At 37.9% G+C, this 14115-nt stretch overlaps 2 protein-coding genes across 2 annotated transcripts in view; one reads left to right on the top strand and one right to left on the bottom strand.

The window, feature by feature from the left end:
- Positions 1–8748, top strand: part of LOC107596717 (solute carrier family 40 member 1) — a 10409-nt gene extending 1661 nt beyond the window's left edge. The window contains exons 2-9 of the mRNA XM_016287515.1: positions 701–768; positions 937–1096; positions 1559–1674; positions 1858–1984; positions 2287–2541; positions 4166–4282; positions 4451–5113; positions 7997–8748. Coding sequence (XP_016143001.1) covers positions 701–768; positions 937–1096; positions 1559–1674; positions 1858–1984; positions 2287–2541; positions 4166–4282; positions 4451–5113; positions 7997–8256 — 1766 coding nt within the window. The 3' untranslated portion in view covers positions 8257–8748. The remainder of the gene's footprint in view (positions 1–700; positions 769–936; positions 1097–1558; positions 1675–1857; positions 1985–2286; positions 2542–4165; positions 4283–4450; positions 5114–7996) is intronic.
- Positions 8749–11036: 2288 nt separating this feature from the next.
- On the bottom strand, positions 11037–13876 carry LOC107596718 (serine/threonine-protein kinase pim-2-like). The gene is made up of 8 exons (XM_016287516.1): positions 13546–13876; positions 12754–13395; positions 12508–12602; positions 12332–12382; positions 11768–12146; positions 11453–11629; positions 11251–11339; positions 11037–11097 (listed from the first exon to the last, which is right to left on the bottom strand). Exons 1-8 carry the CDS (start codon positions 13874–13876, stop codon positions 11065–11067), a joined length of 1797 nt encoding a protein of 598 aa, XP_016143002.1. The 3' UTR covers positions 11037–11064.
- Positions 13877–14115: the final 239 nt, after the last annotated feature.

The following is a 14115-nucleotide window of genomic DNA, read 5'->3' on the forward strand; positions in this document are numbered from 1 at the left end:
TACCTGTGATATTTCCATATAACTACACACTCAGTTTGCTTGACAGAATATGCAAGGAACAGTTCACACAAATTTAGTGAACATTCAGAGAAGGTCATGCTTTTCCATAACACCAAAAAGAAGGTACAAAAAGCTTGATCTATTCAAGTCAAGTGTGATATTACAGTTATACTGTATATACACGTTTATTGTTTTGGACTACAAACCGATTCAAATTTAATTACTGTAAATCCAGCCAAGCTTTTCATGTTTTTGACAGTTTGTGAGGAAAGTATGCGAATGTCTGATCAACTTTAACTTGTTCACAAAATACAGTGATGGTTTTCATGAATCAGAGTGATCCGGTACTTGAGTTTATGGTTTATGAGACTAATCTAAAATCATAAGACCCCATTTATCATAGTTGTATGGAGCGACCAACATAAATCTCATCATTTTTACATTTGTGCTCCATGGAAGTAAGCAAAACAAAACCAAAACAACCCCAAATGAGTTTAGAAAGTAAACAATCCTTTTAAAATTGAAGGTAAGGCTTATTAAAGAGTGATTAAAATAGGGAAACATTCTGCTATTTTATATTAGAAGATGCTTAAAATCTGCAGAACCTACTTGTTCTTGCTGTCTGGCTTTAAACAGTGTATTATTCTACAACCAAATGCGCATACAAGTAATAAATCTTTAAAAACTCTTTATCTCATAGGATCAGCCCTCATCTACCTCAAGGGCCCCAAGTTCCTCATCTATGTGAGCGGAGCGTTATCTATGTGGGTAAGGAGCTGTTTTCATATCTGCAATGCTGGCACTCAGTAAACAGGGCATGAGCTCTGGCACACTATTACAGGTTTTATCATGATACTTTGAGGACCACACAAAAGATGTGAATTATGATATCTCAGGTATGATATCTTGAGCTGATCATGTCTTTTCGCATGCCAGGGTGATCGCATGTGGCACTTCGCCATCTCTGTCTTCCTGATTGAGCTGTATGGGCATAACCTGCTGTTAACTGGCATCTTTGGACTGGTGGTGGCCGGATCGGTGCTCTTATTAGGGGCTTTGATTGGAGACTGGGTTGACCGCAACCCGAGAAACAAAGGTGAAAATGCATTATGTAGTGCATTTAGGGTAAAAGAAAAAAGAGAGAGAGAGATGTCATGTCTGGTTTATTTATTTATTTTGCACTATTATTATTATTTGCATTAATATATCATAAATTTACATGACAATTAAGTACCTTCCATATTCTCAAGATTAAATATTTCACCATTTTAATTATTATTTAAATTGTCAAAAATGTATGAGAATTGTCATGAAAAAATAGAAGAAAAAACAACTAATGAACTAACTAAATTATTATAATATAAAATATAAATTATAAAAAATATAAATAATAATAACAACAACAAAGGTCCTTAAACAGGCTATAAAAAATATATATATTTTCTTATTTTATTTTGAGAATATATATATAATAATAATAAATATGACAGAAAACATTTTTCTCAGTCTTTTTTATTTTTTATTTTAAGTATCATAATTCCTCTATCCATCTCAACAGTGGCCCACGCATCCCTATTTATTCAGAATATCTCAGTGACCATCTGCAGCATTGTGCTCATGTTGGTGTTCTCGTACAAAAAGTGGATTGAGGAAATCTGGGACGGGTGGCTAACCGTAAGTCCTTCTTACACTGTTTGTACCCTAAAAATGTGTCATTATTATACCCATTCAGAATGCAATTATGTGTTCAGAGTAGCACTGTGTGCCTACTGTCTCTGGCTAGTCATTGCTGAACATAAGCATTCCTGCTGTTATGACATAGCATAGTAACTTATTGCATCACACAACTCACACAAGGTGGTTTGTTATACGGTGGTGATCGTCCTGGCAGATGTGGCGAACCTCGCCAGCACAGCTCTCACCATTGCCATCCAGAGAGATTGGATAGTGGTGATCACAGGCTACAACCGTGGTCACCTCGCAGGTATGGTCTTTACTTCTGTTAGCATAATGCTAATCTGTGAATTGGAAATCATAGGTGTTTTAAAATTTACCAATCAAATGCATTAGATACTGCATTTACTTGCAAATAAACATGGACTGTATCTTCTCTACATAGGTAGCAATTCCACATGGTGCACAAAAAAACTCAATTGATTTCAGCAGAGTTTGATGCTAGCATGCTGCTAAGCTAACAGTGCAATGTTCTAATAAGCCTACAACTACCATGCACACACAAATATTCTGTAAAAAAACATTTTGAGTTTTGATTACCTCCTGATACAGGAATGAATGCTACAATGAGGCGGATCGATCAGGTGACTAACATCCTGGCTCCACTGGCGGTGGGTCAGGTAATGACCCTGGCCTCTAATGTGGTTGGCTGTGGCTTCATCTTAGGATGGAATCTGGTGTCCCTCATTGTAGAGTTCATCTTCCTCTCCAGAGTCTACCGGATTGTACCAGCACTGTCCGTCAAACCACCAGCTATGGAACATCAAAGCTATTTAAAGAAGAAAAGAGAAAGAAAACGCTCACAAGGTAATAAAAGATTCAAACCCATGAAATATAATGTATATTTAAAGTTGCACTCAGTAGTTTGGTGTGCATTTTAGTCGATATTGCAGATATCGCCTCATACTGACACCTGATGGTGTGGATATAGCATATTACAGAAGTTTTCATTTACCGATACCTTTGTAGAAATGTGTTATTCACTATTCAGAACTGATTTTTTTCTTTAAAATTCCAATTTAGTTTCTGAACTTGAAATGAAATGCAGTTAAATTTTTTATGGAAAGGAAGAAGAATTAACAATGAATTGACATTCATATAACAAATTTTTAGCAAAAAAGGAAAAGACAAACTTTACATGTGGGATTAATAAACTCCTGTTTGAAAGTTATGAAAAATGTATGCCTTATGGACATAAAGAACAGCAAAACAACAGATATAATTATAGATAGAACAACAGAACGATAGATAGAACAATCGATAGATAGATAGATAGATAGATAGATAGATAGACAGACAGACAGACAGACAGACAGACTGTTCGATAGATGATATATAGTATAGATAGACAGATAATAAATAGAACGATAGATAGAACGATAGAAAGAACAATCGATAGATAGACAGACAGACAGACAGACAGACAGACAAACAGACTGTTCGATAGATAGAAAGATATATAGATAGACAAATAATAGATAGAACGACAGAATGATAGATAGATAGACAGACAGACAGACAGACAGAGATTGTTCGATAGATAGAAAGATATATAGATAGATAGACAAATAATAGATAGAACGATAGATAGAACGACAGAACGATAGAAAGATAGAAAGATAGATAGACAGACAGACAGACTGTTCGATAGATAGAGATATATAGATAGACAAATAATAGATAGAATGATAGAACGACAGAACGATAGATAGATAGAGACAGACAGACAGACAGACAGACAGACTGTTCGATAGATAGAAAGATATATAGATAGACAAATAATAGATAGAACGACAGAACGATAGATAGATAGATAGACAGATAGACAGACAGTTTGATAGATAGAAAGATATATAGATAGACAAATAATAGATAGAACGATAGATAGATAGATAGACAGACAGACAGACTGTTCGATAGATAGAGAGATATATAGATAGATAGACAAATAATAGATAGAACGACAGAACGATAGATAGATAGATAGACTGTTCGATAGATAGAAAGATACATAGATAGACAAATAATAAATAGAACGAATGATAGAATGACAGAATGATAGATAGATAGATAGACAGACAGACAGACAGACAGACTGTTCGATAGATAGAAAGATATATAGATAGACAAATAATAGATAGAACGATAGATAGATAGATAGATAGACCGTTCGATAGATAGAAAGATATATAGACATAATAAATAGAATGATAGGACAGAACGATAGATAGATAGATAGATAGATAGATAGATAGATAGATAGATAGACCGTCCGATAGATAGAAAGATATATAGACAAATAATAAATAGAACGATAGATAGAATGATAGGACAGAACGATAGAACGATAGAACGATAGATAGATAGATAGATAGATAGATAGACTTACTGATATATAATCCAAATCCACAATCCATCTTGGTTTGTTCAGGCAAGACCTCAGCATGTCCAGCTGCTGTCATCTCAGAGGAAAGCACCAGCCTGCATTTACAAGAAATAAGCAGAATACCAGTGTGCCTCCATCGGCTGCGTGGGCTCCTCAGCACCTGCTGGGAAGGATTCCGATAGATAGAAAGATATATAGACAAATAATAAATAGAACGATAGATAGAATGATAGGACAGAACGATAGAACGATAGATAGATAGATAGATAGATAGATAGATAGACTTACTGATATATAATCCAAATCCACAATCCATCTTGGTTTGTTCAGGCAAGACCTCAGCATGTCCAGCTGCTGTCATCTCAGAGGAAAGCACCAGCCTGCATTTACAAGAAATAAGCAGAATACCAGTGTGCCTCCATCGGCTGCGTGGGCTCCTCAGCACCTGCTGGGAAGGATGGAGGGCATATTACAGACAGCCTGTTTTCCTCGCCGGCCTGGGCCTGGCCTTCCTTTACACCACAGTGCTGGGCTTTGACTGCATCACCACTGGCTACGCCTACACCCAGGGAATCAGCGGCTCGCTGCTCAGCATTCTGATGGGAGTGTCAGCTGTGGCGGGGCTTCTGGGTACTGTGCTTTTCACAAAGCTGCGCAAAGCATGTGGCCTGGTCAACACTGGGGTCATTTCCAGCGTGCTGCACCTAGTTTGCCTGATGCTTTGTTTGTGCTCCGTGTTTGCCCCTGGTAGCCCCATGGACCTCAGCATTCTAAATATGGGGAATGCATCAGATGTGGGAGGGATGACCGGAGGTCACCAGAAGCACGGATACCCACTGCGTGGAGGCAGCAACCAGCCTCTGCTGCCAGACCGTTCCTCCATTCACTGGACCAATAACACTGTGCTATTTGAGAACGCACCAGCAGGGACTGAACCAGAGTCTTACGTCTCCATCATCCTGCTGTTCCTTGGAGTCATTACAGCTCGAGTTGGTGAGTAGATGCCTGCTTTGTCCTAAAATATAAAAAAAAATTTGTGGGGTCAGTATGATTTTGAAAAAAGAAAAAGTGTCTTATGCTCACTAAGGTACTTTTTAAACTTGAATATATTTTTAAAATGTAATTCATTCCTGTGATGGTAAAGCATTTCAGCATCAATACTCCAGTCTTCAGTGTCACATGATCCTTCAGAAATCATTCTAATATGCTGATTTTATCCTCAAGAAACATTTCTGATTATTATCTATGTTGGAAACAGACTTTTGTGTGTGTGTGTGTGTGTGTGTGGAAATTATAATACATTTTTTTCAGCATTCTTTGGGGGATAGAATAAAATAGAAATAAACAGAAATAGAAATAAAAATAGAATACAAATAGAAATCTTTGTAACAAATTTTTACTGTTACATTTAATACATTTAATGTGTAATCTTTTTCATTAAAAGAATTAGTTATTTAAAAAATTTGGCAAAATCTTTTATTATTTCTTAGGAAAAATCTTTCAACAAAACTGTTTCATTGCTTAATTAATATTTTCAAACCTTCTGTCTGCAAAACAAAGTCATGTTTATGGAAGCGTATATTTTGATCTCAAAATTCTGACTTTTTTCTCAAAATACTGAAAAATGTGAGATATAAACACAGAGTTGCGAGATACTCGAAAGATACTTTGAGAAAAACTTGATTTGATATAAACTTGGATTTGCGAGAAGAAAAAAAAAAGTCAGACTGGTGTGATAAAAATTCACAATTAGCTTTTTCCTTTTTTTAATTCTATATTAACCCCTTAACTGTCACCCCCCATTTTTTAAAATAGGCATGCAGGTGCACGATCCAAACTTAAATAGTTGTAATTTATGAACACTTTGGAATACAGACATAAGGTTGGTCTCTTTTTAAAAAAGCAAATCAGCAGATGATTTTAAAAATAATTAAAGTATCAAAGTTATGGTAGTTTAAATTTACTGTAAAGAAAATGCACTATATTAATTTTATTTTATATATAAGAAATATTTTACATAACAGGTTTTACTCTAAAATTGGTATAAAATTATAGTCTTATGTCTAAGTAAGTTATGTTCCAAATTTGAAGGTGATATGAAAAAAATTGAGGTTCCTGTGAGATTTTATTTAGGGCGTTATACCACAAACAGCCACCGGGTGCCATCCAAACTCCATTAAAAAATGTTACTGTCAAAATATCAGAGAATCTCAAAATAACTACATATGGAATCCTGAGACTCAGACCTTTCCAATGATATGTAAAGTCAGACTGGTGTGATAAAAATTCACAATTAGCTTTTTCCTTTTTTTAATTCTATATTAACCCCTTAACTGTCACCCCCCATTTTTTAAAATAGGCATGCAGGTGCACGATCCAAACTTAAATAGTTGTAATTTATGAACACTTTGGAATACAGACATAAGGTTGGTCTCTTTTTAAAAAAACAAATCAGCAGATGATTTTAAAAAGAATTAAAGTATCAAAAAGTTATGGTAGTTTAAATTTACTGTAAAGAAAATGCACTATATTAATTTTATTTTATATATAAGAAATATTTTACATAACAGGTTTTACTCTAAAATTGGTATAAAATTATAGTCTTATGTCTAAATAAGTTATGTTCCAAATTTGAAGGTGATATGAAAAAAAATTGAGGTTCCTGTGAGATTTTATTTAGGGCGTTATACCACAAACAGCCACCGGGTGCGTAAGTTATGTTCCAAATTTGAAGGTGATATGAAAAAAATTGAGGTTCCTGTGAGATTTTATTTAGGGCGTTATACCACAAACAGCCACCGGGTGCCATCCAAACTCCATTAAAAAATGTTACTGTCAAAATATCAGAGAATCTCAAAATAACTACATATGGAATCCTGAGACTCAGACCTTTCCAATGATATGTTTTTTGTCAAGATTATAAAAAGTTTTGATTGTAAAAGAGCTTAATGCATTTTGTAATATGACACTTGACACCGCCCACTAAGGGGGAGGAGACCGCCAAAAGATTTTAAAGTACAATTTCCATGGTAACACAATGTCCGATTTCAAAATGGGCTTCTAAGCTTTCAAATGATATATGATTTATGATGATTACTAAAAGATTTGATAGAGAAAAAGGACAACAAAAAAAAGAGTGCCAAGTGTCCCACAGGTGGGATGGTGACAGTTAAAGGGTTTTAATGTCTGACAATTCTAAATTTATATCTCCCAATTCTGACTTTTTTCCTCATAAAACAGGGAAATTATAGAGATGACAACAAGTCTCAAAGTATGAGAGAGTTTATGAGAGTGAAGATTATTTCTGGTTCTAAAATGTCATGTGGTATTAGTGAGAATCGTATATGATAACTGATTATAGTACACGTTATATCGCCATGACGTGTAACCTAAAATAATATATGTTGTGCTGTTATGTGACCCTGGACCACAAAACCAGTCATAAGGGTCAATTTTTTAAAATTGAGGTGTATACATAAATAAGCTGAATAAATAAGCTTTCCATTGATGTGTGGTTTGTTAGGATACGACAATATTTGGCCGAGATACAACTATTTGAAAATCTGGAATCTGAGGGTGCAAAAAAAAAAAATCTAAATACTGAGAAAATCGCCTTTAAAGTTGTCCAAATTAAGTTCTTAGCAATGCATATTACTAATCAAAAATTAAGTTTTGATATATTTTCGGTAGGAAATTTACAAAATATCTTTATGGAACATGATCTTTATTTAATATCCTAATGATTTTTGGCATAAAAGAAAAATCAATCATTTTGACCCATACAATGTATTTTTGGCTATTGCTACAAATATACCCCAGTGACTTAAGACTGGTTTTGTGCTCCAGGGTCACATATATGGTGTTGTTGTTTTCCAGGTCTCTGGTCCTTTGACCTGACAGTGACTCAGCTCTTGCAGGAGACCATATGTGAATCAGAGCGTGGGGTGGTGAATGGAGTCCAGAGCTCCATGAACTACCTGATGGACCTGCTGCACTTCATCATGGTCATCTCTGTACCCCAGCCACAACACTTCGGCATCCTTGTCATCATCTCCATTCTGTTCATTTTCACGGGACACACCATGTACTTCCTGTATGCCAGGAAAGTCAAGAGGAAACCACGTACAAACACATAAGCAACACAAATCTCTCTAGTGAATGTGTCTCAATCCCTGTGCTGTGCCGTGTCTTAAGATTCACTTACACAAAACACACTGTATCCAGCTCAGTACATTGAAAAAAGCTGTCGCCGTGATCTCTTCGGAAGAAAGAAAGGGTTTGGCAGCAGCGTAGTACTCGGGTGAACATAACCAGGAAACAGCGGCTCCTGTTGACAGTCAAAAGAGACACCATCATAATAAACTTCAGCGAGCCAAGATTTCCTGGAAGTTAATAAGTGACTTAAAATGCACACTATTACAACAAGTACGTAACTGAACATAGCTGACACAACATGTTTTCATGGATTATTAGCCAAGTAAACACCTTTTTTGTAAATCTTCTCACATAAACAGAAACCAGTTTTTAATAAAACGCCAGTAAATGTCTTTTTTTTCCAAGGTTACTTAGTAATCTTGAAAATTGGTACTTAGCACACAAACTACAAATCTCTTCTAACAAAAGCTGCTTTTATCAGTATGTAAGGGGAATAGCTCTTTTATTATTTGTGCTTTTGACTGACTGATTAATCTTTCAAGTGAAAAATTTGTGAGTTTTAACAAGACCGTGGACTGTATCTGTTCCCCGTTTATATAAGTATTATGTCAAGGTCTTTTAATTGACTATAACTGAGTGTTACTTTTGAGTTCAAAGTGGATGAAGACAGAATCTTATACCTCAGCACTTAACTATTATGTTCTGAACTCTAGCTTGAACTTATTTGTGGACAGTAACTACAGAAGTAATGGTTAACATATATGTACAGTACTCAGACTGCATTGCATCTGTTTCAATTGTGTTAATAATCTATTTTATGGATTATGAAACATTTTATTTTCCCAGATTATTTTTTTTATTGCTGATGTGTTATGTTAAATGTTGTTTGAGGATCATTTAAGTGTCAGACAGTTCAATTACAACCAATAAAACCGCTTTCAGAAGGAATGCCTGTTGAAATTAATACTAAATGTGGCTTACAGTGCTGTGTATTTTGTTGAAATATATACTCCATCTAAAAATATAATACATTTAAAAATATATATATATACTGTACATAGCTGTCATGACCATATATTACAAATGATTTGTCACACCATATATAACTAGTTAGGTGAGCTGCAAAAAAGTGCAAAAAAAAACTAGTATGCGTCCCAATCTATACATTCACTCAAAAGTACATTAACAATGCTATTTATACAGTGAATGCTATTTTTCACTGTCTATATTTTTTATGAAATTGGTCTGTTTTTTAGAGACCTAATGGGCAGGTTTGTAATTCTGTCTTTTGTCCACCAGATGTTACTAAAGACTACTAAAAAAAAAAAAAAAAGCCTCACCCTGAAGACTTGTTTTGGTGACTTTTCCACATGTGTGTATATTGTCAACAAACAGCCTCATTTGAATTGTTTAATCGTATGGAACGAATGGCATGAGAAAAGTGTGGTATGTTTATGTGATGCAGTACTTGAAGTTCAATGACAGTGAACATGGATTATAAACCAGTGGACAAGTATTATAGTGTATACTAGTACTTACCTCTATAAACCAATACTTACTTACTTTTAATACTTACTTACTTAATTCTTCAGCAGATTATGAATAATATTGTCACTATGAACAAGGGCAGTTTAATTCATGCATATTATGACGTTTATTGTTTACTTTGAATGGAGATCGGGGCAGGACCAGGGCAGCTGAAGACAGGGTATCTTTGACTGCTGGCTATGAAGATGGCAGTGACAGGACAGGGAAAGCCTTGGGTTCTGGTAGGGTCCATGATAGGAACCTATGGGCAGTGACAGTGACCTATGGAACTGTGACAGTGGTGGCCTGAGATAGGGATATCTGGAACTCGAATGAGAGGCTCCACAGGCAGCAACAGGAAGATCTGAGGCAGTCCTAACACTAGTATCTGAGTGGAATGGAACACTTGGACTAGAGCAGCCTGAGACAACTAGAAACAGGGAGCTCTGGAACCAAGGAGACCATGGGAATGGCTTTGGCTAGGTTCAAAACAAGAACCTATGGTGGAGTAGTGACAGGAACATCACGGGCAGGGAGCTTTGAAAATTGGACAGTCTAAGAAAGGGAGCTCTAGAGCTACGCCATTAATGGATACTGGCTTTGACTAAGACCATTACACAAACAGGGGCAGGTGCGGGACCTTGAGGACCAAGCTGTCCATAAACACCTGAGGTGGCTGTAACAAGAAATCTTGGGTTGCTCTCACAGGAACTAAAGACATAGGAGAAACAAGACAAGGAGCCGGCATTGGGTGCTGACTTTGGCTGGGGCCATTACAGTTCCCTCTAGGCTAGCCATATAAGGGAGCAAAGAAAGTTACTTTCACATAAATTTTAATGATTTCACAAAAGACTACAAACCTGACACACTGACACAAACCACTCGGACCCAGGAAGCCCAAGATAGGGAGCTGTGGTACCAGGGCACCAACTTTGGAAGTGGTGTGATCTCCACCACTGGCTCTGGGGCAGAAATCTTTAGGGCAAACGTATGCCCTTGGAAGAGGGCAGCCATGGGAACCAGCTATGACTAGGGCCAAACAGATTGGAACATCTTGGGATGTGGAGGGAGACAGGCACTAGCTCTGAGGAGGCTCAACCTCTGAGACACCATAGAGAGGAACATGTTGGGGGCTAGGACAGGGAGCTCTGGAGTGAAGTTGCCTTGCTTGTTGATTTGACAAGAACCTCTGGGGCCATGATAGGGATCTTGGGGGCCGAAGCCACAACTGCAGAGCCACTCCAGGGGTTCCTGTCCTTTTTTTACACTGTTTTTAGGTTCTCCACATCTGTGACCTAAAAAAAAACAGTAATCACATTTTCAGAAGTGAATCAGAAGAATGTTACCTGAAGCTAATGTCTGTAGTCTTACAGTTTTAAGAAAACAAAAAAAAGACTTTCAAACTTTTCAAAAAGCAAGTATGATTTAGCTGATCTTAGTCTTAGTACCTTGAACCAGTCGTGGAGAAGAATCTTGCTTAATCGAAGCCGCTGCTCTGGCTCTTGCTGGAGACAAGAACTAATCAACTGGCAGCATTCTATGAAGAACAATGTAAAAAAAATGTCTGATTATTAATTTGAACTTCACACTTTCTTTCGGATCATGTTATTCTAAAACATCTTTATACAATTTGCTTCATGAAAAGCTCACCTTCTGACAAGCCAGCTTTGGAGAAGTTGTTTGCATTGATCTTGTTCAAGTCATCAATGTTGGGAAAATCCCCGCACACCAATGCGAACAAGAGAACACCAAGGGACCAGACTGTTGCTGGCTTCCCATTGTACTCACCCTCCTCTTTAAACTCCGGGGGGCAGTACTGATCAGTGCCTGGAGGAAAGTGATTTTGAAACATCTGTAAATTTGCAATATCACAGCATTTTTCTAAGCAGCCATTAGCATTTGGTGCTACAGGTATATGATTCACATCAATGGTTCCAATTTTATGGCTTGAGGGATAATACACACCAGTGAATATCTTGTAGGCCGATTTCTTAAGGAGGTCGCCACACCCAAAATCAATTAGCTTGACTTCATGGGTCTCCTTATTAATGAGCAGATTTTCAAGTTTGATATCTCCGTGTAGAACCCCACGGCGGCAACACATGTAGGCAGCCTGTGTTGCTTGCCGCATGACGACACAAGCTAAGCCTTCATCGATGGTGCCTCCGTGGCGTTCTGCAAATTCAAACAGGTCCTCGCAGGGTGAGGGGCGCTCCATCACCATAACATAATGGTCATGCTGGTCCTGCCAGTCCAGCAGTTGGATTATTTCCGGAATGCTGGGGCCTCTGTTGGCGAGGATGTGCAGTGCAATCTCTAGTGGAAGGGGCTTGGAATGACCCGGCTAGAGGAAATACAATTTTTATGATGGTTAGATGGATATGGATTCCCAAATTAGGATTCAGACCAGTATTTCACAAAATGATCACATCGGCAACTTATCTATTGCAAAATCAGCTATAGTAATATGAGATGTTTTACAGTAAATTGAATAGACAGAGGAGAAAGTAGAGAGCACAGCCTACTTACGATACTGATGTATTCCACATTCTCCGTCTTTGCGACATATTTCACTGCTACCTAATAAATAAAACAATAAACAGATTGTAAAAAAAATATTTACAATGAATATAAATGCAGAGATCAAATGAATCCAATTCAGATGATTAATCTGCTAGCTAGATATTGTAAGCAAAAAATGAAACCTTAAAACCATCCTGCAGACGACTCCCCTCATACACGGCTCCAAAGGTCCCTTCACCCAGCAAATCGCCGATCACATAGTGGCAGGAATTGATGACTATTAAAGGAAAAACAGGGTTAGTTGAAATATCAAGTATTGACTGCAGTGTTGTCCAATTCTTGTTTAATTAATAAACAAGTGACAATAAAATGGCCTGATATAGTATGAAGCGTGTGTGTGTGTTGTGTTATTGCGGCAGTAAACTTACCCTCAATTTTTATCTTTCCATTTTTCTCCAGCTGCCTTGTCAGAGGTGACACAGAGACCTCTGTGGAACTAACTGAAGTTTGGATGACATTGGCGCTCCAGTTTGATGTGGTGCAGACTGGAGTCTGGGCAATGTCCTTGCTCCAGTTGGAAGGGGTGCGCCGGACTGGAGTCTGAGCGATATCGGCACTCCAATCAGAAGCGGTGCGGTCTGGAGTTTGGGTGACGTCAGCGCTCCAGTTTGTTGCAGTGGGTGCTGAAGTCTGTGTGACGTCAGTGCTCCAGTCTGACATGGTGCATGCTGAAGTCAGGCCGGCATAAATGTTCCAGTCAGATGGCGCCTGGGCAAAATCACCACTCCAGTTTGATGTGGTAAAGACTGGAGTCAGGCCGGCATTGATGCTCCAGTCAGATGCAGTACGAAGGACTGGAGCCTGGGCAATGTCAGCGCTCCAGTCTGATGTGGTATCGACTGGAGTCTGAGCGACGTTGTCGCTCCATTCTGGTGATTGGAGGACATCTGCATCAGGATGAACAGCAAGATGCTCCTCTGCTGCAGGAGAGACTTCAGGGTCACTGCCTGAAGGTTCCTGATGATTGTGGGTCTCTATAGTACAGATGAACTGCTGTAGTGAATTCTGATCTAATGAGGGGATATAAACCAAAACATAGTGTTAATCAAACAATATTAATTAATAATTGCATAGTGGATACTCATTTTACTACATCTAAGCTGTTAATTAGTATTTCACTTTTCGGATCCTTGTACATATTCTTAAAACATGCCATTTACCATCAGGACTTCTTCTAGATGGTACTGCCGCTGCGTCAGTACCCCGAGCCTCATCTTCACCCTGAACTGAGCTGGCCTTCCTGCTGTATTTTTTACCAGCTCTCCAACAAGAGGTCCACCTCCACAACCTAAACCTCCTTTTCTTTTCCTTAGAGGTGTCCTCCTTCCTCCCTTTCTTCTTTTTCCCATCCACATCCTCCTCTCCAACACCAGCTGGATGTGGGTGGGCTTCCAGCAAACTAGTGAAAGACTGTGGCGGTGTACCATGGCAATTGTACACACGCCCAAAATCTTTTTCTGCCTCTTTGCAACGAGAGCTACGTTGACCCATCGCTATCGTGATTTAGCAGCAGAATGAGCTGAACGAGCGTCGCGCAGAACGTTTCACCTTTATAGAGTTTTTATGATGTCACAATCTACATTTTGAACAACTGCCTTATTCTATGGAGCCTCTCACCGTCACGCGGAAAAACACGACGGTTCAATCTTCTTCTTTTAATGAAGGGCTCGGAGCACACAATTATTAATTAAGCGATTATTACACGCTTTGTTATTTATCTATTTGATTTC

The sequence above is a fragment of the Sinocyclocheilus grahami genome, unplaced genomic scaffold, assembly GCF_001515645.1.
Source record: "Sinocyclocheilus grahami isolate Dianchi unplaced genomic scaffold, SAMN03320097.WGS_v1.1 scaffold222.1, whole genome shotgun sequence".
NCBI classification, from domain to species: Eukaryota; Metazoa; Chordata; class Actinopteri; order Cypriniformes; family Cyprinidae; genus Sinocyclocheilus; species Sinocyclocheilus grahami.